Below are 25,939 nucleotides of genomic sequence, written 5' to 3'. Positions count from 1 at the left end.
AAATATAAAACTCCCTGGGTAGTCTAATTATTACAAATATAGTATTCTCTATGCCTAGTCTAGAATAGAGGCCTAAAGTAACTAGCTAGCTACTAGTCTAGCCTAGGTATCCTCTCTAGGTAGGCCTAAACTAAACTAGCCTAATTAATTGGAAGGAAATAAACATGTGGAATATTATTTATTATTATACTTCTCCCTAGCAGCTAGGCCTATATGGATGCTAAGGAAGTGTACTTATTGTTATAAAATTGAATATACTATTGTGTAAACACTATTACGATTAATTATAGGTTCAGCCCAAATCAGGCCTGTTAGCCTAGGCCTAGAAGTCCAAGGCAGGAGCAATCGTAGGTCGCCGACAGCAGTAGAGTCAGTCCCGCCCGCTATGCTAGAGCTTTAAATAATCCTACTCTTCTTACCTAACTAAGCCTAGACTATACAACAAAAAACAAACCTTATTTGGAATTGAACAGAGTGAGTAATTTATAGAATTGAGAGTATCTAAAGTGCTATTAACTTCATGTTTAAAAGCTTCATCAGTTGCTGGGACTAGGGATTTTAACTTCAATAAACAGCGACTAAAACATTGCTGCTCCTCAAAAAGTACGGTTTTTTCTTCATCATCCATGATTGTTTTGGAAACGTGCGCCGATTTGAATACCGCCCTCTATGGCGAAACAGTTTAAAACTTTTTTAAAGGGTAGCTGCTCCAGGTTTAAAATATCTATAAACTTTTGCAACATTTAAACCTCCACTTAACGTATAACAATATATAATTATCACTCTATTTCCAATAAAGTATATACATTATATTTATTCATTTTTGTCATTTCTTTAATTTTCCTCACTTAATAGAAATAAGATAATAAAGGGCCGGAATCTATTAGTACTTTATGTTGCCAAAGAAAAGAAAAATAGCATTGAATTAAAATATTATATTGTCTTGACAATTTAAATTCAGTGTAGTAAGTTTAAAGTGTATGTGTAAAGTGAATCAAAATTCCTATACAATTATTATAAATAATAAGCAGGACATTGATGATCATTTCTGGTGCCTCGAAGTGATGGAACAGTTAATAATATATATATTTTCGTGAATACAGTGTTAATAATAGTTCTGCAACAATGTAACTAATACAATAAATGTTGCAAGAAAGACAATAAACATGAATAAAATTAACATCATTTTATCCATAACAGTTGCCAAGTTGATCCAAGTTTCAGTTATCTCATCCTCTTTCTTTTTCATCTCAACCTCTTCGTTAAACTTCCTGATTTCTTCCATTATCTCCTTAAGCTCGACTGAATCTGACTGGTCACATGACTGGTCACATGACTTAGTGCTTCTTAGGATTCTAGCGCTAACTGAACGATACGGACTAACTGAGTCGTTTCTTTTCAAACTGGATACCGATGTGCCTGCTGAATGGTTGCCTGGCTCATATACACCCAGAATTGAACCTAGGCCTTTAATTATGATTCTTTGTATCGTTTCATTAACAGGTTTCTTGTGACGTCCGTAGTGAATCTTCAGTATGATTGAGGTGGATACGACAGACACACACCCAAGAGAGATTATCAATGTAAAGAAGCTTGCTATAATAATGCAATGAATCAGAAGACTAATATTAATGTAGGTCTATGACAATGGTATTCATTTTACTTATTAATAGAAGTATCACAACAACCCACATACAACTGGCATTTATTCCGTAATGCTTGGTTACCACTAGAACGCAACGCAATGACGTCAGCGCACTGCAAGTCATTTTACCAATAACATTTGATGGATTATTCGAACTGTTGTTTGTCATTGGTCAATTCGCTTGAGTTGTGCTTACGTTCTTGCGTTGCGAAATAGTGGAAACCAGAGAATAGTTAAATTGTAATAATTTAACTCTTCCCTGGTGGAAATCAACCTTAAGCCAACATAAACCGCTGATGAAGATGCAGTGCATTCAAGGCTAATTACTCCAAACGAACGTCAATCTTTTCATCAGATAACTTTTTTTAGAAACACAAAAGTTCATGCAATTAAATTTTTTATTTTGGAAAGCGTAATATTCAAATGTGTACCATATTTTGTACTCGGGAGTAAAGTCATACATATATATAGATTAATTAACTTACCAAGATAAGGAGTGTCATCAGAGGGTGGTAATGCTTCCGCAATCAACTGTTGAAACAAGACAATCGCCAATAGATTGGTAATAGAAAAAGAAATCTTCTCACCACATTCTGCCGGGAGATAGAAGACGAATGCTGCTAAAAACGAAAGCAAAATGCAAGGGGCTAGAATATTGCCAATGTATGATGTGTAGCGTCTGGACAAACCAATCGTCATGGTGACGTCAGAAAAGTTATCTGGACAGCAGTCATACTTAACAATGTTCTTTTTAAAAGATACATTATCTAGATCCCAGACACCATTCTCATTAAACGACGTCTGCCTTGCTGCTTCGCCCGTCACGGATTCAATGTCAATGTGATGGCTGGCATATGTCCACGATCCAAACTTGAAGTCACAGACTTGCTTGTCAAATGGAAAGTATCTAACGTCCATCTTACAGAAGGCCGCATAGATTGTTGGACTCGCCAAAGAAACTGTTCCATCAGAAGTGATCGATAAAGGAATGCTGTCCTTCATGTGCTCAAAATCTGTATCCACACTACAAAAACAAATTGTTTTTAATCAAAGATACCTAATAATTGTTGCATTAATTTTAAACTGACTCTAAAACTGTAACATCACTCAGATCATAATATCGTTAGTAACAGACGAATGAGTCGAAGTATTTTTATACGGAACTTTTATGCACAATAGAGATTGACATAGGATTCAGGATACACATTCTTGTTCCCGATCCAGTGCTCTACATACGATGATATTTTCCAGTAAAAAAGGCAAATTCGTTAATACAGCAACCCATGTGTGTCACATGTATTTTGAAAGGTTGGGTTAAGAGCTAGAGGCATGTTATACATATGTGATATGATGCTGTATCACGAAATTGCCTATGATATCGATAACGTTGAAAAATGTATATACAATACCGAGAATCAGCTACATTCTTGAGAGTCTTCTTCTTAATAAACCGAAACATACCATATTATATACGTACTTGTTATACAGTGTTATGTCTGGAATCCATATAGCTGTTTTATCAACTTTTATCGTATCCAATCCACCATAATCAGAAGCGTTCCATACCATCAGGTGATCCGTCCAAGTCTGGTTCGATACAAATGGAAATTATACAACAATTCTTGTTATTAAAATGCGATATTTTAAATTAAACTTTGATTGCACTTTGTATATGCCAGTGTGAACATAGCTTTAGGCTCACTTACCATTCCCATCATTCCATTGACAACTATAAACTGTTCCCGTTCATCCTGAAAAGAAAAGCAATATCATATATAATTATTGAAAACATGATGATAATGATAATAATAATGATGTTGATAATGATGAGAGGCTCACATTTTTTTTGTTGAACATTCCTGTCATGAGAATTAGTTCATATGTGCAAATTATGTGTGAAATGTATTAATTATCGAAAAAGGTTCGAAGTCATCTTATCACCTCCCTGACAAGAATAGAAAATTAAGACTTACATAATAAGATTTATAAAGTAGGCTATGATTTTATCAAAAGTGACATTTTAGGGTTAACAAGAGAACACGTCCTCTTCCTTACAACTGGACGTGTTGACAAAAAGTGCAATGTAGTACTATTATTCTAGTTCTATAATGTAGTACCTGTATTATTGCTAAGAATATAACTCTTATATTCTTCTATAAATGCTGTGTAATTGCAGGTACTAAAGCCTTGTCTACATTATCAAACTTTATTTGTCAAAAAATGTGATGTGCCCATAGGACATGATGATGTCATATCACTACCATATTTAAGCATAGCACTACCATATATGGGCACATAAAGTTTGATAGTGTAGACAAAGGCTTAACAACAATCGGAGTTGTAACATAGGCCTAATTACTGAATTATTTTCAGAATGGATATTTACCACTGCAAATAACATAAACACAGAGGTAGGCTATTAATAACGGTGGTTAAAATTTCACTTACCACTTCAGTGACTTGAGTTACTGAATAACGATAGGTTATAAGCACAGTATCTGAGTCGTCCAAGACAGGCCTAGCCGATGGCTGAGTGTAGTTTTTCAACAAGTTATCTATAAGTCTTTGTTCATTGTTAGCTCCTTCTGCACAAACTGAAAACATGTAAACGATAAATACGAATTGTTTCATTGTATTTTTTCTAACAATCAAACACGTTTCTGCATCACACGACAAGCCATGCGTTATTACTGAAAACATAGTAGATATGTCTATGTTTAAAAGCAAAAACCTTTTATTTATTGATCAATGTATTATTATACATGAGCTAAAATGTATTACTTTGCTAATTCAACAACAACATTAGAGTTAGCACTACAGCTTTTTCGCTTACTACAAACGAAGAAACTTCCAAAACCCGTTTGCTTGATTGAATCTAGAATTTTAAACTAAAAAAGATTAATCATAATTAATGTAATAACATTGTATTTAAATACTACAAATGAAGAAACTTCCAAAGCTCATTTCATTGATAGATCTATTATCATTAATACCGCTAACTTATAAAAAGAACTAAATTCACTTGAATTCAACAACACAATAACATTTAATTCATCACTCCAGCGGTGTCGCTTACTACAAACGAAGAAACTTATTATTGTAATAATATTTGTATTTAAATTCAACAACAATAATATTGATTTCAGCATTCCAGCCTTTTCGTCTACTACAGAACTCATTTGTTTGATTGAATTTAAAATCTTGAATAAATAAAACTAAATGTAAATCAAGTACCATAATTCTCAAAATATCTAATAACTGAAATTAATATTTGCGAGAAAAAAATAATGGAAATTCCATCAAATAAAAAACAAATCGACTTAATTATAATTCAAGTTAACAAGTATCTGTAGCAACGCCATTTCTCGAACGAAGATCTTGCGTAATTATTGATGTTTCGGTCAATATACTTTGATCTTGACATATTAAAACATGTGTATTTTATAACGTAAATATCAGATTATCATAATGTACGAGTACTGAATTGGTGTTTCAGAGAGCAGGTTAATGAGAAATGCATAATATTATACCGATTCACTGAATTAAAATGGTACTCACTAGAACTGAAGTAAAGTGATACTAATAACATTATTGTAACATTATGTTATGATAACATAATTTCCTTATTATGTTTGTCACCATGTTTTTTAAAACCAACGAACAATTTAAGAAAATTTAAATTTACATATAACTTGATTAACATGATTTTATTTCGTACTCTTTGCAATAAAAATTGAATTGTGGGTAGATTACAAGTATATAAAAAATCAATATAAAAATAAAATGTTAAACTTTTTAACAGAAAGCCATTGATATAAAAAAAACCTGACGTATTTGAAAATAAACGTATAAATATTCTACCAATACAAACAGTGCATGTCTTGGCACAAATAAAAATACCGGTACCAGCTACCTATTTCATTTTTGTTTTTTTTTAAATCTTAATTCACATGCAACAGAGGGGTAGGGATACCGTCAATTGAAAATGAATCGACATCAACAATTGCATCCGATTCTCGTACGGCAATATGCACCCGATTCTCGTACGGCAATATGCACCCGATTCTCGTACGGCAATATGCACCCGATTCTCGTATGGCAATATGCACCCGATTCTCGTACGTCAATATGCACCCGATTCTCGTATGGCAATATGTACCCGATTCTCGTACGTCAATATGCACCCGATTCTCGTACGGCAATATGCACCCGATTCTCGTACGGCAATATGCACCCGATTCTCGTACGGCAGTATGCACCCGATTCTCAGTACTGTATCTAGATTTCTCCAGTATCCTGGTTTATGTTTAGTAATACAACATCACATGTGTTTCACACGTATATCCAGTATAAAATCTAGAGAATAATAACCGCAACTGCGGTTTCTTTTCTCTTGACTACTGTAAAGCCCAAAATGTTTGCGCGCCATTTATTTTCGCGACTTTCGCGATTGAACAACGATAGTATACCTCCCACCAGTAGAGAAGAGTGAACTTATTTCCCTGCTCATACTATATATATACACTAGATTGATTGATTGATTGCTCACTTATATTTCAGATAACAAATATCTAAATTCAATGGGGGAAAAAAGAAAAAGTAGAATAGAATGTTCTATCATCTAATTTTTTATCATTCACTTTTTTTTTTATTCAATATTTCACTCAGAAGCTCCTCACAAGGCAACTCTTTTTTTAAACGACTCAGTTACTAATTGTCTTTAGACACTGACCGTACGAGAATCACCTGAAATGTTGGGTGTTATAAATTTCTCAAATTTAGCACTATCGCCCACACCTACGAGTTTAATGATTGTTCACAATGAATTTAATAGTAATACAAATGAACAGCTTCCAATTTGCATAGTTTCTCAATACTATCTTCACTAATTTATTAATTTGTATCGCATTGAATACCATTAATATTCATAACTATATTATCGAATTAATCTTTAGGTCAGTATTTTATATCAAACAAATCAACAAACATTTCGAATAAAGAATCCTCTTTAATAATGTTTGAATAGTAGCCTCGCATAATCTAATGTTTTGTTTTAAACCACTTAGTTTATTTCCCGTTCTATAAGTAGTTGGCGAGTGTGAATAACAGGGCCTATCGACCAGGCCTACATAACAAATAATATTGTCTTACCTGAGGTTACGAACACCACTGCAAACATCCACGTTTGAATATGCATCACGAAAAAAACTCGTTTCGTTCTTTTCAAAGAGGCCTTAGCACAGAATGATTTCTTAGATATGACGTTTCAATAATTCTATACCAGGTAACGTACTGCCAATTAATGTGAGCGTATGACAACTATTATTACATAAAGCACATAGCATGAAGAATATAACTACAGCGTTGTTTATTGACTTAGTACTGCAATAATATTTCTTGTGGTACTTAATATGAATATTACTATAATAGTATGAATAATACATTGATTGGCACTGTGTCAACCTATTACTTGTTTTTGCTTGATGTTGACCTATTTTTAGGTATATTTTCTTATTAAGGTAAAATGTATTAATGTATGCTCTTAATTTTAATTGGTGATACTAATTAAAAAAAACAACATCTACATAATCGTATGTACTTAACCAAACATCTACATAACCGTATGTATTTAATTAAACATATAGGCCTAATCGTATTAGTCGAATAATTTACTATACATAATATTCTCTAACTTGGGAAGAAATTATGTTTTATGTTTCATACTACAATAGCAGAAAATATAATTGATTATGTCTATTAATCCATGATATTAACAAAAAGAACAGTACAGACTGTTCATGAAAATGAATTTATTGTATCATTTTATCGATTTGACACAATGCTTTTCATAATTAAACGTGCACAACTGAAATTTACATTGTTACCAAGAAGCTGTCTCAATTCAATTCAATTCAAAGTAACATTTATTTTCTTCAAATAAAAACAGTATACAAAATGGTGTAAAGAAAGGTAATACGATTGAAGAAGGCATGTTCAAAAAAGCAAAAAGCTTGTGGCAGACATGCCCAAATTAAACAAAGACAAGATTTAAACAACACGGAAAAAGAAATAAACAAATAACAATATATAAATTTACATAACATGGGTTGAACTAAATAAGAAAAAATAACTAAAAAAAAAATGTTGGTATAAATTAAGAATTGTTCGTCTTCTTGTTACTCATCATTATAATTATTATCATAAAATGTAATATAATAAAAATTAATACTTGGATGTGATATATCTTTTAAGTTTAAATGAAAAGCTTTTCTTAGATACAGTATCTTTAATAATTGAAGGTAGTTTATTCCATAGTTTAGGTCCACTAAATCTTATGTTATATTGAAATGATGTTTTTTTATGAAGAGGGATATGCATATCCTGTACAGTTCGAGTTCTATAACTGAATGTCCTCTGGCATTGTAGATTTAAACAACAGCATTTTCTCATTTCTCATTTATTTATTCGACCAATAAACATTAAAATAATACAGAACAGAATATAAGTGATGCGCATGAGTATTAATCCTTTCATCCTTTTTTTCATATTTCTGCTTTTGTTCACCTTTCTTGCCTGTTGTTGTTTTCTGAATAGGCTAGGAGGCACCGGATCCCTGAAAAGATCAAGACTTAACCAATGTTATCTGGGATACTCACATACTGATCCCCAGTTAGCGGTGATGATGTATCCCCATACTGGGTGCTAGCTTGGTGTATTTGTCTTTTTGTTCTCTTCCTTTTGTTTTCCACTCTGTCTCTTTATTGTCGAGCGCATAGAGATATCGAGAGAAATCTATCTATTATTATTATCTATTTTTTGTGACATGGAAAAAATGCGCAACCAATCATAACTCAGGAATGTTCGATTCGCGCGAATAGATATATATTATATATATGGAAAAGAGGCTTTATATGTCGCCAACTCTAGAGATTGAAATTAAGGCTAGCTGTGCAAACTATAGCAAATTGGAAGTAGATACACCAACGAACTTTCGACATAACTTCGTTAGGTTTCAGAGGTAAATTTGATGTATTTTTTTATACAGAAAACACGATTTTGTCCCATAACGGATTTATATAATCCGCGTTATTTATATAATTTTCTAAAAAAAAAGCTATCATAAGAATTAAAAATATTACTTGAAAAAACACATGTGGTTGTAAGATGTGTTTAGTTATTGAGGGTATCCATTGTTGATCGTTGCTGTTGTAACAGACAAACACGTCATACCGAATGTCTTCTCCGTTGATAGGAGGAGGTCCTTGGTTGCAAATTCGCTGGTACTGTTTGCGAAGGCGTCGTCGTTGATTCCAGTATCTTCATTGAAATAAAATTTGTATTAGTTTTATGATTTAAGTGATGTAAGTCCTTTATCATGAGCGTCATATTTAGGGCCGTACATCGACTAGCGTGAACTAGTGTGGATATAAATTTAATTATGAATAGGCCAAGCTTCAAAGGCAATTAATAAATAACGCATAGCATAAATAAAGTCATAATAATAAATAAATAAATACAAAGAATAGGCCCTACTAGTATTTAATTTTGCATTGTAATTTCAATGAATATATTTAACTATCTACTTATCTGCTAAAATATTAGTGAGGTTTTTTTTTCATTTCGCTGAATTTTATCACCATTTTATATAACAATTATATTAAAAAGCGTAAGTAATTTAAGGAACTGTATATGAATACAATAAAAAATCTCACCTTATAAGACATACGGTAAAGAAGCACACAGCATTGTAATTGCAAGCACAGCTGAAGCAGAAGGAATTGTATATCTTACGATGTTATCAAACTTGCTGCAGTGTAGTTTATCAGGATCAAAATCCAATATTTTCTTGTTGTATCTTTTACTATGAGGTGATGTGCTACAATTTGTACGGTTGTTGATGTCTTTAATAGTAACATTCGTTTTTCCAATCCATTTTCTAAACCACACTAAATTGCAGTCACAGCTAAATTTATTGTACGCCACATTGAGAAATTGTAATTGAGTCAGATTTTGGAGTCCAACATTCTTCGATTGTAGTCAACAGGTTGTCATTTAGAGTCATTCGTTGTAATCGGGATAAGCCTTTAAATGCTTGTGGTGGTATGCTGGTAATTTTATTGTTGTCTAGATATAAATATTTAAGATCTGGTAAATTCTTAAATGTGCCGGTGAGGATAAAAACTGTATTTCACTCTGAATTGTTTACATTAAAGTAACAAATCTACTTGATAATAGTTTACATATCTCCTTATTATTAAATTAAAGCCTTTATGTCCTAAAAAGGCTTCAAATCGCAAATTCGCGAGCGTCATAAAAGTACGGTAGGCCTACACAACGAAGTGACATTTATTTTATTTACAACTTAATAACACAAACAATAAGAAGTATGCCGGAAAAGGTACAATATATGAAATAGTAATTGTTTTAGGCATATAACTTCATAGCAAATGCGCAAATTACGTAATTTCAATGTTAAATATCATGACTTTTATACGAAAAAGTTTATAATGTAAATGTATCAACGTTTTATTAAGACATCAGTGTGCACAATTTAAATATTACTACAATTATAACTCTACAAAATACAACATATGAAAAGTAGCTTTATCCATATTGTTTCTAAGGGTTACCAGCAAGAAGCCTATTCTTTGGACAGTTAGGTGACAAAAGAGCTGTTTCAAGCTTGGCCCAGAACAATGCTTGTCTGTCTGGATGTTCTTCCCATTCGATATAAGTTGTAGTGGTCAATATCTTGTGTAAGAGTATCGGCATTTCTTTGGGTGACATCTTCTCAATTAGTACCACGACCAATATATCTTCATGGCTGTCGAACATACGCATGCGCGCCATTTCTAGCTCAAAGTTGCACCACTCACTTTTGGCAAAATGTTTGGAGACCACTAACAAAACCTTGCGACTAAATTTAACAGCATTTGCAATGTTCGTAGCAATTGCTTCTCCTGCAATAAAGTCCCGATAGTCGACGCATAGTTTAAAATTCCGCTGCACCTCCAACGAAGGCTGTAATGTTTTCAGAACCCATTGTTGATCGTTGCTGTTGTAACAGACAAACACGTCATACCGAATGTCTTCTCCGTTGATGGGAGGAGGCCCTTGGTTGCAAATTCGCTGGTATTGTTTGCGAAGGCGTCGTCGTTGATTCCAGTACCTTCATTGAAATAAATGTGTTTTATTTTTTAGATTTGCAGTTTAATTATGTCCATAATAATTGATCTATCGTAGGATTATACATATTAAAAATCTACTAGCAATGTGTGGATAAATGTGAACATTTCCTAAAATATAACAGATTATTTTTCCATTTTTAAAAAAATTCATTTTTTAAAACAAATAAAAGACAATTCATTATTCTCACCTTAAATGAAATCTGTAGCGGTAAAGAAGTACGCAACCTATTGTAATAGCAAGCACAACTGAAGCAGAAGGAATTGTAAATCTTACGATTTTATCAAACTTGCTGCAGTGTAGTTTATCAGGATCAAAATCCAATATTTTCTTGTTGTATCTTTTACTATGAGGTGATGTGCTACAATTTGTACGGTTGTTGATGTCTTTAATAGTAACATTTGTTGTCCCAATCCATTTTCTAAACCACACTAAATTGCAGTCACAGCTAAATTTATTGTACGCCACATTGAGAAATTGTAATTGAGTCAGATTTTGGAGTCCAGCATCTTCTTCGATTGTAGTCAACAGGTTGTTATCTAGAGACATTCGTTGTAATCGGGATGAATCTTTAAATGATTGTGGTGGTATACTCGTAATTCTATTGTTGTCTAGATATAAATATTTAAGATCTGGTAAATTCTGAAAAGTGCCGGAGAGGATATTTTCTATCGTGTTTCGTGTAAGGTCAATTTTTATTAGTTTTTTGCAATGATTAAATACCTTAGGATGTATTGTGGTTAATCCACAATGTTCTATATGCAACACTTCTAAGGATACAAGATCATCGAACCAAGGCAGGAGTTTACTCAAATAACTGTTTTTATCCATCTGTAAAAATCTCAAATTATGCAAGCCACGAAATGCATCAATACCAATGGTGTTGTACTTCAAGTTGTTGGAAATAAGATTTAAAGTTTGTAGAAATGTTAATTCCTGGAAAGAATTGTTATCCAATGACGAAATAAGATTGTATGACAAGATATAATGCTCAACATCAGTTGGAACTGTATTTTGTGGTGGAATAGATGTAATTTCAATGCTTTCGCAGTACACGTTATGACTGTAGTACAATTCAGTTTCTGTCTTACAAAACACACAGTTGCATTTCTTAGGGCATCGTATATCTTCAGGGGAAGTACCATTGGGGTAGTAATTGTAGCACGTTAACTTATCTCCTTCATCAAATGGTGTAAGGCTCTCCACTGTCTCCAGAACAACGAACATAAATATCAAACAACACAACATCTTTTTGATGCAAAATTCTTGTACAGTAGTAGAATTTCGTAGACTAGAAAATGCCATCTAGCTGTTAAATACACTATGCAATTCCGTGGTGATATGACAACATATAGAACCTTTTTTCCCTTATTTAATAGCACTTCCTTATACTGTACCTTAAATGTCGGTTGTTTCAATTTCTGCAAAATCATAGCTTAGCATTGTTCGGAAGGAAATTGTTGGGAAAAGAAATGCTTTTTCCATACGCTACAACGGTTACATTATAATCTATTCGATTAGATTTAATGTCACAAAGTAGGACTACACAACGTCAACTTTAATAAATATATTTGACATTCACGAAAAAATACATAATCTATATTAAACACGATTTCTACAATCTGCATTATTTATATACTTTAAAAAAAAAAAAGCTATTATTAGAATTAAAATTATTAATCGAAAAAAAAATGTAATTGTAAGATTTGTTTAATTATTGAGAAAGCATACGGTTTGATAATGTCAGCCATAATGTACATTATGGTGAATATGTTGGAGACAATAAAAGATCAATAAAATAGATCGACAATATGCAAGTCCTTGTTTATTCTATAAATATACAATTTGCTATCATTTTCATAATTATAGAAAAAAAGATATTATATTTTTTAGGTTAAAATATACTGTCCGTTTTACAAAACAAAAATAGGCATTACACAATGCGTTTTGTTCGGAATTATGAGCTTCTTATTTAAACTAGGTCTAATGTGCAGAAACTGCTTTATTTAAAAAATAAATAAACGGTATGGGCCAAAAAAACTTAAGTTATAGCTTTTATAATGTACATTTTTCGCGAAGTACACATGTAAAATGTAAACACAAAACAAAGAAAAACAAATTTTAAAAACTGCAGAATATTTTTAATTTTTAATCATTCATTGTTTTTTTTTTTTGGTCTTGTGTGAGTTCTTCTCACGTTTATTTAAATTCTCATTGATGAATATATTATATACATATAAGTACATTTGTGACAATTAAAAGTAAGTGTTTAAAGTAGTTAAAATACAGGTATATTTACATAATAAGATGCCAGAATTCAGTATTAACCATATATTTTCTCATTTAAAATTTTAGATACGATGTTAATTAAAATGTAGAAATGAAAAATGGCGGTAAAATACATGATTAAAATTGTCTTGCTAAACTATCTTATTTGTGTTCTTATTTGTTTTCGAGTAGATTCATTGATTTAATACATTTAAAAATTTACTAAAGTTCATCTGCGTGGTCATAAACATTATGACTTTAGAATATGTTTGAGCTACTGTTATAAGACTGTACATTTACAACTACATGGTCATAAGCTTTATGACTATAGTATATGGTTGAGCTACTGTTATATAAACTACATGGTCATAAACTCTATGACTATAGTATATGGTTGAGCTATTGTTATATAAATTACATGGTCATAAACTCTATGACTATAGTATATGGTTGAGCTACTGTTATATAAACTACATGGTCATAAACTTGACTATAGTATATGGTTGAGCTACTGTTATATAAACTACATGGTCATAAACTGTATGACTATTAGTATATGGTTGAGCTATTGTTATATAAACTACATGATCATAAACTTTATGACTATAGTATATGGTTGAGCTATTGTTATATAAACTACATGATCATAAACTTTATGACTATAGTATATGGTTGAGCTATTGTTATATAAACTACATGATCATAAACTTTATGACTATAGTACATGGTTGAGCTGTTGTTATATAAACTACATGATCATAAACTTTATGACTATAGTATATGGTTGAGCTGTTGTTATATAAACTACATGATCATAAACTTTATGACTATAGTACATGGTTGAGCTATTGTTATATAAACTACATGGTCATAAACTTTATGACTATGAAGTGAATAACTTTATTAAAACTGCAAAATGACCTATTAAAAGTCTGATTTTATTAATCTTCATTTTTCATGTTTTTTTAGGACCATACATCTTTAAGCTTTAGGTTTTTTTTAAATATTTATTTTATACAAATAACCTGAATTTTACTCGAAATATTTAAATATATTTTTTAATATGTCTTTTTAGATGTTTAAAGTTGAAAAAAATGTTATCGATTTTAGACAATTGTTAATCTTATCCCGTGCTAATGTGAAGTTACGAATCGTTCAAGGTTTGAGTCGTTAGCAAGCTGTTTCAATACATTTCAGCTATTCAACTTAGCTTCCCTGTTATAACTATTGATTTTGCTTTTTAAATAATAAATTGGAAATAATGATCGTATGAATATAACAAATACATTATGTTGTATCTTTATCGATTTTAGAAATGATGATCATCTGATCATCCGTTACGCTATTCGTCTTGGGTAGACAATGCGTACGCTAATCGTTTCCATGACTCTCTTTCGGTGGTCTGATGGTCTGTCATTAACTTTGCGATCGATGTATTTGCTTTTTTGAGTTCATTGTTTTTGTTTCCTATCCAGGTAGTTTTTGGTCTGCCAACTGGTCTCTTTTAACTTTTCTAATGGATTCTGTCAACGCTAATTTGGCTGGAGTGTTTATCGGAAGCCTTAGCATATGTCCAGTCTATTTGTATTTTCTTTTCCTTATTATGTTTGACCATTTTAGTTCTTTCGTTCTGCTGTATAGTTCTATATTTCTGATTGTGTACGGCCACTTAATTTTTATAATTTTTCTTAATAATTTCCCATGGAAACAGTCAATTTCGTCCTCTTGTTTTTTGGTTATTGTCCATAATTCTGAGTTGTACATGAATATGCTTCTGACGTATACATTGAATAGTCTCATTTTTACTTCTAGTGATAAGTTTTTGCGTGTTAGAATTTCTTTGTAGTTGTTGAAGGCTGATATTGCGAGTTGTTTTCGGCGTTTCATATCGTTAGAAATGATATTACAGTATATATAATATTTAACAAAATAATAATAAAAAGAATTTCATTTAAATAGTAAAAATGGTCTGGATGATTGATAAAAACATTGTCGCCGTGTATATGAACTAGTTGGTATTTAGTTGAAAAAATAAATTATTAATAATAGTCGAAAATAATTCATTTATGATTTTTTTTCATTATGGTTGAAATGCTTTTGAAAAGTTGTTTTCTACTTCTATTTAGTTTTAGTCTAATAATGTTTTTCCCTTTTGGCTTTTAGTCGCGCGTGCAAACGCGACACTAACAGCTAAAACTCAAACTTGAGCACGAGACTGCAGCCGTGTATATGGCCTTGTTACTTTAATATTTTTAATTTTGTAGCCACGATTCAAACTTATGTTGACCTCATTCTGCACACATTTTGCCGATAGTATTTTTAAATATAATTCTTTTTTTTATTTAAGCTTTCTCTTATTTTGTGAAATAATTTGTTGTGCGGAAAAACAAACCTAATACCATTCCATCCAAGAATCTGTTTTGGAGATAGGTCTTTATAAGAAAATATGGTCACTTTTGTACGAATGTGTATTTTGTATGGTTTTGAACTATAAATCCAAATAAAAAGCACACAAGGAAAAACTGAATTTAACAATCTTTATTTCAAACGTTTTGTAAATGTTGCATTATATTCACAAATGGTAGTCCTATTTTTGATTGGTTGGTGTTGATAGATTAGGGGATCGTGTCAACAACAGTTTACTGCAGTTACTGCAGTAACTACATTTTGGTTAGGTCTACTCTTTAACAAGAGTGACAATAGAGCTTGTTTCGTTCGAGCTTTGTTTTTTTTAATCCTATACACTGTTTATTCCAGTGGTGACGGCCTTATTGAATCAAACTAAAACCATGCGTTATTGCAGTAAAGAAATGTAATTACTGCAGTAATTTCCACTGTAGACCACTGTACTATACAACAATGTTAAATACATTACAGTATGTCAAAACTTTCTTAGAATCTGTTGAGAAATTGTTAATTAAAACAACCACTAAGCTAAACCCTGTCTACACTATCAAACTTTATGTGATGTGCCCATATTTGAGCATATAACTACCACACTTGGGCATATTCATATAGTGTAGACAGAGCTTAAGACTGTAAAGCAGTTACGAGATGCACGTTCGTGTAGAAGGTTAAACAAATTATGGCTGTAATTTTTCACAAATTTGTTAATTTTATGGCATACAATTTGTTGGAAATATAGCACCAAAACATTATCATTATTAAGTTATTTTTCCAGTTTAATTTTATCTTTTACAGTAAATGTCAAATGGAATTTGTAAATACCCCTGTATGAAATTGTTTTATTTTAAAATAGTTTTAAGAACTAAATTCTGAAAATAAAGAACTTTGTCAAAATCCAGCCAACATTGCTAATAAGAGTTCTATAAGCTGATTCACTGCAACATTGTTTTATTTTATATACAGATTAGCATTATTATCAATTATTATTAAAAATTATCTATAAAGATGATCTGCCTGAATATTTGCTGCTATTTCTGCTTCCCATTTATCCCCATTATTTAGTAGTTTTTCCTTATTGTACAACAATTCCTCATGTGTTTCAGTTGAAAATTCAAAATTAGGACCCTAAAAAAAAAAGTTTTTAAATGTTACAAAAATTGCATTAAGCTCTGTCTACACTATCAAACTAGTTTGACAAAAAAAAGTGTGATGTGCCCAAATATGGTAGTGATATGACATCATCATGTCTATATATGGGCACATCACATGTTTTTGTTCATAAAGTTTGATAGTGTAGACAGAGCTTTGTAGTTATTTATTATAATTAAAATTTTAATTTGATAAATGCTACATGAAAAATGTAATAGAACCTATTAGTAAACAACAATAACACTAACTTGGAAATATGAAAATATTGTAAAAATGTTTAAAATCTCTAGTCAAACAAGAGAGGGCACAGCACTATCTACAGAAGCAGAAAATGGATTGCCACAATTTAGTTCATTTATTTTAATTTAACTACATGGTAGAAATTTCAACTTGGAAACTAAGAAATCTGGGGACTTGTCCAACCAATAGAGGACCTTATAATTTCTACAAAATATATCCAAACAAAAAAATATTTTTATGGTGCCTAGATAGCTATACTGTATCTGTAGTGATGAAATAAAATCAAAGAAAACATGTAACCAAGCATTTTACCTCAACGATAGCATCAACGGGACAGGCTTCTTGACAAAAGCCACAGTAGATACACTTTGTCATGTCAATATCATATCGAGTGGTTCTTCTACTTCCATCTGCTCTCTCTTCAGCTTCAATCGTAATAGCCTTTAGAAACGAAAACAACATTATTAAAATGGGTGATTAATCTGCACTTTTTTCTGCAGGTTTTGAAATAAATGCAATGTTTAAACAAACACAAATGTATGTATACACACATCATGCTCTAAGTTGTTACAGTACATTTTTTAAAAAGTTTAAAATAAATTTAATTTTCCTTAATATATACATCCTGTAATTGGCGAGTTTGTGCTCACTTTTATGGATTTTTGAAAAAAAACCAACTTAATTCTGTAGTGAATGTACCCAAAATATCTTGTTGTCAATGTAAATAATAATAATGATGTCAAATACATGGCTGCAGTTTGTCTATTCTCACACAATTATTTCAAAAATTATAAGTAGTTGTAGTACTGTAACCACATTAAACATGTATACATGTTTATCAATGTGAATAAAAACTTATTTTCACATACAAATTATTTTGCCATCAAATACCTAATAATGAACATAAACCAGAATAAAACAAATCCTCTTGACTAACCTGAGCAGGGCAAATAGCTTCACACAACTTGCATGCGATGCATCTCTCCTCTCCTGATGGATATCTCCTTAGGGCATGTTCACCTCGGAATCGTGGGCTTAAAGGCCCCTTCTCAAATGGGTAATTAATTGTGGCAGGTTCCCTGAACAGGTAGCTTAGTGTCATTGCAAGTCCTGTTAAAAATAAAAGCATCTTTCATTTTTATCAAAGTATATATAACTGATAGCTGTGTATGTATAAATTGAACAGTATCATAGGAAAATACTGTAATATAGTGTCATTTATGTATCACATGTGATGCCTCTATCATTTATTCAACACTATTCAGTATTCTGGTAATTAAAAAATACACTTCTTTATGTCCATGGCGATCATTTGCTTTGGTGTCCCCCACCCATCCTTTTTGTCTGATAGTTTTGGGAACATACCCCTAAAAATTTCACCAATAAACAATGTGCGTGCTGCACGATCTGTGACTGCTCTCATATCTTGACTTGGTTCCACAGCATTTACATATTCTGCAAACAAACATGTACAAAAGAGCTTAATAGTTTAATTAATTAACCTAGTCTTGGACTAATCTTTATTGCATCTGTGATTCACAGACAAAATAAATTACAATGTTTTCAATGCAGAATAGTTTATAATATTAACTCTTTGAAAAACGTATTTGTTGTGGGTTATATAACTTATGAGACATATTAAAAAGTAAAAATCTTACTGTAACAATTTCTAGGCACTGTGACACTCAGAGCTCGAGATGCTGTCCAGAAGACTTGCTGTCTTCCTGTAGAAATAATGGATGGCCAAGTAAGTTTATTTCAATCAAATTTGCAACTGCATAAAATAATCTATTATATTATTGTGAATACCCATTGTTGCAATGCATTACAAGACAACAGTAACGTTTCGTAGGGTACTGTGTTGGTTGGATTAAAAACTATGGGATGGGAAATCCAATCATCTGATTCTGAATGAATAATATAATAATAATGTGTGCAGTTAAGAATAATAAGAGGACCTTAAAAACAAATTGTTTGCACCTATTTCGGCCAGAGTAGGCTAGGCCCACTACTAGTTTAGCTAGCCCTACACGTGACACGGAAAGTAGCTAGGCCTAGGCTAGTAGTAGGCTATAGAGCTAGCCTGTAGTAGTAGTAGGGCCTAGGCTAGCTAGCCTACTAGCTAGGCCTAGGTAGGCCTACCTCCAGGCTCCTAGCAAGAAGATGGGCTACGTTTTAGGCCTAGCAATAGTAGCGTGATTATTCTACTTTACTGCTAGCTCTGTCAAGTCAATGTACTGCATATCAATTAATAATAAAAGAAATAATATCATTAAACAAACCTAATTTGGAAATGTCAGCGCAAAGACGTTTCATCGCCATTTTGAATAAGATGTTGCTGCCCTCTGTAGTTTTTCTCCTCCATAAACTCTGACCTGCGACCTTTGTTCCTTCCTTCCGCTTGCATTTTTACAACTCGCGCGAAATTTGGTCTTTAAACCATTAATTTTTAGGAACTGAGCGAGTGTGTTAGGGTTTTTGTAACATTTTAAATTAATTAATTATAGCATTTTGTGTATATCTTCTAATCAAAATGATGGCAGCTAATAGTACTGAATGTACAGAATCAACAGTTTTGGAAAAGAATCAAAATGAAGCTAGTATTCATCAAGATAATGACGATTTTCAATTTAGTAAACGTACAACCTTGGACGATATGTAAGTGAAAAGTTCAGGCAGACTGACCCGTGTAGACCGGGCGACGATTTCCAAAATAGGCTAGGCCTACACCTAGCACCATGAGTGGAAGCAAAATTATTTTTAGATTATTTTATACCACAATGACAAAAATGTTACAAAGTGGGCATACATCAAAACAACAATTAAAATAATTGTATTATATATATTATATTAAATTAATAATATAAAAACAAAATTAACTGGAAAATTGTTTTATTATTCAGCAAGAATGCACATTACTATACGCTCATGTAAAAAATAGTTATACAGTGCTTTACCAAGTTGAAACTAACCATTCATTTTTTTTAAATCCTCAGCCGTCACCTTCAGAATACATTTGCAAAAGAAAGAAACTGGGACCAGTTCCATCAACCGAGAAATCTTCTACTAGCAATGGTATGTTTGAAAGGGTCACTATCAATCTGATTGAGAAAAAGCGCTATAGACAATATGTTATTTATTCTGACATTATCCATTTCCTGAGACGAATTCACTAAGGCTGGCATAAAAAATACAGTGCGCCAAATTAAAAATAAATGGATACAAACTGTGTAGTCACAGTGCTAAATTACTGTTTTTTGTAAGTGGACGCGAGTGTATAATATACTATATATCATTTTTCTCTATTTTTATTTTTTAGGTTGGTGAAGTGGGAGAAGTTTCAGAAATATTGTGAGTTTTTAAATTGGGTATTCATTCTTTTTTACAGTATCTACTATAATAGTGTTGTAAGGAAATCACTGTAGATAATGAAAATATTTATATAAGTGTTTTAAAATATTTTTTCAGTCAATGGAAAGGAGAAGTTGAAGAAGGATTACCTGGTAAGATACTACAGATAATACATAAATACATTTAAGAAAAAGAATAGAAAGTTTAATTAATTCATATACCATCTTTACAATTGTGTTAAATAATTATGTACAGTGTTTGCGGATAAACTTTTCAGGAAGCCTGTTTACTATGTCATGACATACGTACAGTAGATACATTTCATGAAGTCCAAAATAGTTTGAACATAACATAGAGAGAGGCTAAGGCATAAAAACGGTATAAAAGTAAAGAAAAACAATACGCTGTATGTGATATACATGCAAGAACAGCTTGGCAAGAACATATAAAGAAAAAAAAAATTGATATGCCCATATATAGACACACGATTACATCATATCACTACCATATTAGGCACATTTGTTAGTTTGATAGTGTGGACAGAGCTTTAGACTCTTGATTCTCAAACATTTACACTGCCCTCTATTGACAGGGTGATGTTTATTTAATTGTAACTTTATTTCTATTTCAGGATGGTCGGAGAAAGATAAAAAACATTTAGGTCAGGAGTTAAGCGACGTTCTTATATATTTAGTACGATTGGCCGAGAAATGTCACATAGATTTACCGAAAGCCGCATTAGAGAAAATTGAGCTAAATAAATCAAAATATCCAGTGGAGAAAGTCTATGGCTCCAACAAGAAATACACGGAATACAAATAATATTACAGTGCTCATTAATATTTAATTGGTTTTAATTATATTGTTTTTGTAAATGAATGTAATACAGTAACAGTTTTTAAATATGTTTTTTAATACTTTTTTAAAACAATTATGGTTTTCATGTTGTTTATTCTGTAAAAGTTATTTAATGGATTTATTTTTTACAACAGGGTACATACGGTATAACAGACTTCTTTTTTATTATTATTTATAATTATTTTAACTTTATTTGTAACTCCTTTTAAATTTTTACTTCACATTGCACCTGGCTTATTGTTGTTATTTCTAATGTTTAATATATTTGAATAGTGTACAGTGTTTAAAAAATCGAAATTTACATTTTTATGAAGTTTAAACTAGGTATGTAAAAAGAAATAGTTAAATAATATTAATGCATTTTATACCTGTACTATAAGGGACTTAAAATGTAATGGTTAAGTATAATGTTAAGCTCTATCAAACTAGTTTAGCAAAAAAGTGTGATGTGCTCAAATTATGGTAGTGATGTGACATGATCATGTCCATATATGGGCACATCACAATTTATGTCACATAAAGTTTGATAGTCTAGACAAGGCTTTATGCAAATAAAATAAAATTGATTTTTATTTAAAATTATTTACGAGCGAATACATGTTTGCATTATACTTTTATAAGCATGTATTTTATTTTAAATATTGTACATGCCGACATAATGCAGTAATGGCATCGCATTATCAAAAGCTAGTTTATTGCTGGTTATGATCATAATAATTTGTATATGATTAATTTTTTTAAGATCTGTAATTTTAGTCGTGTAAATACGCCTGATTATAGAATATTATAATAGATGACTTTGATAATATATGTCAATCTCTTAATAAATATTTTGTTCGCTTAAATTATGCTTGACCAGTGTTTTAATTTGTTTTTCGTAACAGCGAGATAAAAATAGATTTTTCATAATCTGTATCTAACGATTTGTGTTAAAGACCATATTAAGGTAGTGTTAATCCGCAGAAAATAATTTTCAATTAATTGAAATAATTTACGCACTGTCGTTTATGACGCATAGTAACCATAGTTAGTGGTTCCCTCTTTGGACGCAACGTAAGAACATATAGCGCACACACCGCACGTAATTTATGCGCTGAATTAATTATCGTAACTCCACCACGCGCTATTCCCACGCCACCACGCAACAATTTGTCCTTCAGGTCAACAATTTGTCCTTCAGGTCAAAGGTTAAACATCGCATTTATCGGTTAATTTAAACTTTCTGATTTGAATATCGGTTATTATCGATTAATTTTTCTCGAGCGGAATCGGTTAACCCGTTTTCACAGCAACTTTAACGGTTAATTATTGGTTAATTTGTATTGGTTAATTATCGATTACTTTTTTAAAAATAAATATTTTGATCATAAAACACAGACTCATTATGTTTATATAGTTTGGAGTTTTTGAAGTCTTTTCGCGAAAAGTCCACAGTAAAACGAATTGTATTATTTATGATCCTCAAAATAAACTCAACAGTTTAATTTCTGCTCCTTTTACTACAGGTGGTGAATAAGCATTCAAGACAACTGTTGATTTTTTGTACCGAACTTAATGTTTCAGGTAATAGTCTCTCTTTGGGACGTGTGGCTCACTGGTGTGCTACGCGCAAAATAACAAATTAAATATAATTGCATTTTTCATCTGATATTATAATGCTATGAGAAATTGTCACCATCCTGATACAATGGTCATGGTAAGGCTAGATAAGGCCTACCCGAAAAGGTACATTTCGGAGCCACATTTACCAAATCATGACAATGTTTTAGTGTCTTTTATATTTTGTTTTTGTTCTGTTTTTGTTTCCTATATGTGTTGTATGACTATGTGTAATTACTAATACTGTAACGTACGATGAGAGTCAATAAAATTATTACATTATTATAAATGACTTTAGTATAATATTACATTGTGATTCGAGATTTGATTTCGGTACTGTGTCTAAATATGTCGGCACTGTGTCTAAATTTGCTCAGTAGGGCCTACATTCCATGATACAGTCTCACTGAGACTGTATCATGGAATGTAGGCCCTACACCCTACACCCATCACATATTATGAAACTTGTATGATTCCCTACTGATGATACAGTGAAACACATGTATTGCTGTGTTACGGAATTTGCTGGAGAATTTTGTATGTAAAGATACAGCACTAAAGAATCATCATAATAAAACCATTTCTATGGCGCATTATATCAATTACTTTTCCGTTAATGGTTACGTTGCTGTTGTCAACGTTTTCTTCCAATTTAGATAATAGAATGCCGCAAGTCGAGTTTATTAAAAAGTAATATCATTTATATTTTTAAAGGCAATCAACTATGTTACAATTAATACGACCATTCAGGATGTAGGTTGGATAGTAAACCTTTTATCGTAGTGTAAACATAGTAAACTGGTTTGGGCCTAGAAGATTATTTCCTAATACATATTATGCTTCTTTATTAATGATTAGCTCATTATTCAGCGAGTTTTCTAAATTCTTTGGTATAAATAAGAGCTCACATTATGTTACAATTGTTATATAAATATATACATACTTGTACAAGTTGCAATAGTCACTGTGATTCACAAATGCGACGTGTTCGCAGTTTTCTAGTAGTTTTCTATCAGTGTATTCAAAACAAACTAGGCCTAGGCATACCATTGGTATGTCAGCTTTCAATCCTCTTTGAGTTACTGAATATTTCTTGTGCTCGGAATAACATACATGGAACTATGCACGATGTTTAGTACAATTAAAACGATAGATGCCACTAAATTGCAGTGCATACGTGTTAACAGCAATGTCAGAATTGTATTCAAAAATATTATTACCAATTCAAATTAGAAACAGGTGTGACTAGGACCTTTTTTATTTGTTTTTTGTGTTTTCTTTAAATGTAGTGTCCCCAAAAAATACGAACAAATGAAGATTACATAAATCATACTTTAAATATGTTGTTTTGTAGCTTTAATCCTTTCGTAAGAAAAAAAACGGAAAAAAATAATGTTTTCTCATATAAAATGACAAAATAAATTGTCAAATTCAACCAAAAACCCATTGGCTGTTGGCTGGCAGCCAATTTGACTATTTTTGTTGCTTTAAATTTCAGTTCTTTTCAGGTAAATATTTTTTTTTCGATTCAATTTTTTCCTAAGTGGTCACTATTATGTGACATTAAAATGGCATATTAGAAAAAAAAAATTACCGTAAATTATTTTATTTAGGGGGACAATACGCCTTTAAGATAAGAATTATAAAACACAATTATACCATTATAGAGACTCTTTATTTACTTTTATTTACATAATTTCCAAATAGTATGGCGCTACTAACTGTATATTGATCTATAACTATTATTACAATAACACAAAATACTTAAACCTAATGATATATACAAAATATGTCATATAAAAATATAACAATGGCAAGGTGCGTCATGGACAGAATTAGCCGATCGGTAAAACAGTAAAACGAACATTTTGTCTTAATTTATTATCATGAAAACAGTATTACACAAACACAAACAGTTCATCTTATAAAAATGAATAATTTAACACCAATAAAATACGATCATGGCTGGCTGAAATATCTTTAGGCTATACGATTCATTAATATTATAATACAACATTTAATGCTTTAAAATCATACGTTGTAGGCCTATAGAGAAACAAACAGGAACTGCGTAAAGCCTATCGTAATGTTTTACTTATTGTTTTAGGCCTACATGCTTAAAAATAAAACAAAATGAATGAAAATACTATATCCGGCTCACGTGGAATTTTCAACAGCAGCGTTCAATGTTATGAGTCTAGTAGTAGGCGTAAGCGCACGGCAAGTAATTTTAACCAATCGCGACGCAATAGATCACCCGAACGTTGCTTGTGATTGGTTAATTTTGAAGCGAACCAAGCTTAGGCAATTAGCCTAAAAGGGTAGGCCCATCAAAAATTGGTAGTAAGTGAACCTGTCCGAATGAGACGCAGATCAAGCCACCCGATTTTATGTGCACGTATGTGTCCACTATCATAGGCAAATGAAAATACAGTATCACATGTTATACCTGTATCGTGGAAGGTTAGGTTAAGGATTAGAGTATATAATAAATACTTTGTATACGTTTTACATGTAATGCCGTATCACAGAATTGTCCATGATATCTTGTACTAAAAGTCGCCTACAGGAAACAATACACTTAATAACGTAACAGTATTAATTCAAATGTTGCATTTTTCATCGTCATAATTGAAGCTTAAATGAGCTTAAAATATAATAGCAATCTGATGATTAATAATTGTATATCATCAATCAGGATAAACTGTCTTTATGCTAACCATTGTGTCAAAATTACGTTCTTACAAAGAACCATGAATTAGAAGAAAGAACTAGTTGATCAAGATCGGTGAGACGATTTCCATCGATCTATTTCTATTATAAATTCCTACTAAACTCCGGCAAATTGCTAAATATAATTTCGTACATTACAGCAAAAATTGAGTCGCTGAGTAAATTGTCGATTGTATATTACATTGATGTATTAAAATATCTTCTAGGGTAACTGTTGATGAATGATCTATGGTTTTTATTGTATTTTAAGTCATAATACGTGCAGAAGATCGATATTTCGTTATTATATTATTGTGCTTCTTCATATTAACTATAATCGCTGTCATTACACCGATAATCACTCACTATTTAATGAAAAGTGTACTACGAGGGAAGATTGAACATTCTTATTTTAAACATGATCTGTTTATATTATAGAAGCATCATCATAATTATCATCGTCATCATCATCATCATCATCATCCAACAAACAAAAATCATCGTTCATCGTCGTTCGTTATATTG

General features: G+C 31.5%; 4 protein-coding genes across 5 annotated transcripts; 1 reads left to right on the top strand and 3 right to left on the bottom strand.

The window, feature by feature from the left end:
• Positions 1-902: 902 nt before the first annotated feature.
• Positions 903-23,836, bottom strand: LOC144836180 (neuronal acetylcholine receptor subunit alpha-9-II-like). Of its 2 annotated transcripts, none has more exons than XM_078691413.1 (6): positions 23,750-23,836; positions 4,094-4,239; positions 3,352-3,396; positions 3,123-3,232; positions 2,131-2,669; positions 903-1,596 (listed from the first exon to the last, which is right to left on the bottom strand). In XM_078691413.1, the coding sequence occupies exons 3-6, from the start codon at positions 3,361-3,363 to the stop codon at positions 1,106-1,108; spliced, it is 1,152 nt and encodes a 383-aa protein (XP_078547539.1). In that variant the 5' UTR covers positions 3,364-3,396; positions 4,094-4,239; positions 23,750-23,836; the 3' UTR covers positions 903-1,105. The 2 variants fall into 2 exon arrangements, with proteins under 2 accessions (XP_078547539.1, XP_078547538.1); XM_078691412.1 differs by lacking the exon at positions 23,750-23,836 and adding an exon at positions 6,797-6,906.
• Positions 9,852-12,153, bottom strand: LOC144836179 (toll-like receptor 4). The gene is made up of 2 exons (XM_078691411.1): positions 11,022-12,153; positions 9,852-10,814 (listed from the first exon to the last, which is right to left on the bottom strand). The coding sequence occupies exons 1-2, from the start codon at positions 12,134-12,136 to the stop codon at positions 10,265-10,267; spliced, it is 1,665 nt and encodes a 554-aa protein (XP_078547537.1). The 5' UTR covers positions 12,137-12,153; the 3' UTR covers positions 9,852-10,264.
• LOC144834439 (NADH-ubiquinone oxidoreductase subunit 8-like) lies at positions 15,623-19,253 on the bottom strand. The gene is made up of 6 exons (XM_078689245.1): positions 19,177-19,253; positions 18,553-18,618; positions 18,260-18,349; positions 17,832-18,004; positions 17,207-17,335; positions 15,623-16,630 (listed from the first exon to the last, which is right to left on the bottom strand). The coding sequence occupies exons 1-6, from the start codon at positions 19,214-19,216 to the stop codon at positions 16,499-16,501; spliced, it is 630 nt and encodes a 209-aa protein (XP_078545371.1). The 5' UTR covers positions 19,217-19,253; the 3' UTR covers positions 15,623-16,498.
• Positions 19,312-21,769, top strand: LOC144834440 (dCTP pyrophosphatase 1-like). Its single transcript, XM_078689246.1, has 5 exons — positions 19,312-19,552; positions 19,891-19,969; positions 20,214-20,245; positions 20,363-20,397; positions 20,877-21,769. The coding sequence occupies exons 1-5, from the start codon at positions 19,428-19,430 to the stop codon at positions 21,065-21,067; spliced, it is 462 nt and encodes a 153-aa protein (XP_078545372.1). The 5' UTR covers positions 19,312-19,427; the 3' UTR covers positions 21,068-21,769.
• Positions 23,837-25,939: the final 2,103 nt, after the last annotated feature.

This window comes from Antedon bifida, chromosome 2, assembly GCF_963402885.1.
Source record: "Antedon bifida chromosome 2, ecAntBifi1.1, whole genome shotgun sequence".
Lineage (NCBI taxonomy): Eukaryota > Metazoa > Echinodermata > Crinoidea > Comatulida > Antedonidae > Antedon > Antedon bifida.
This window is presented reverse-complemented; position numbering and strand designations above follow the sequence as displayed.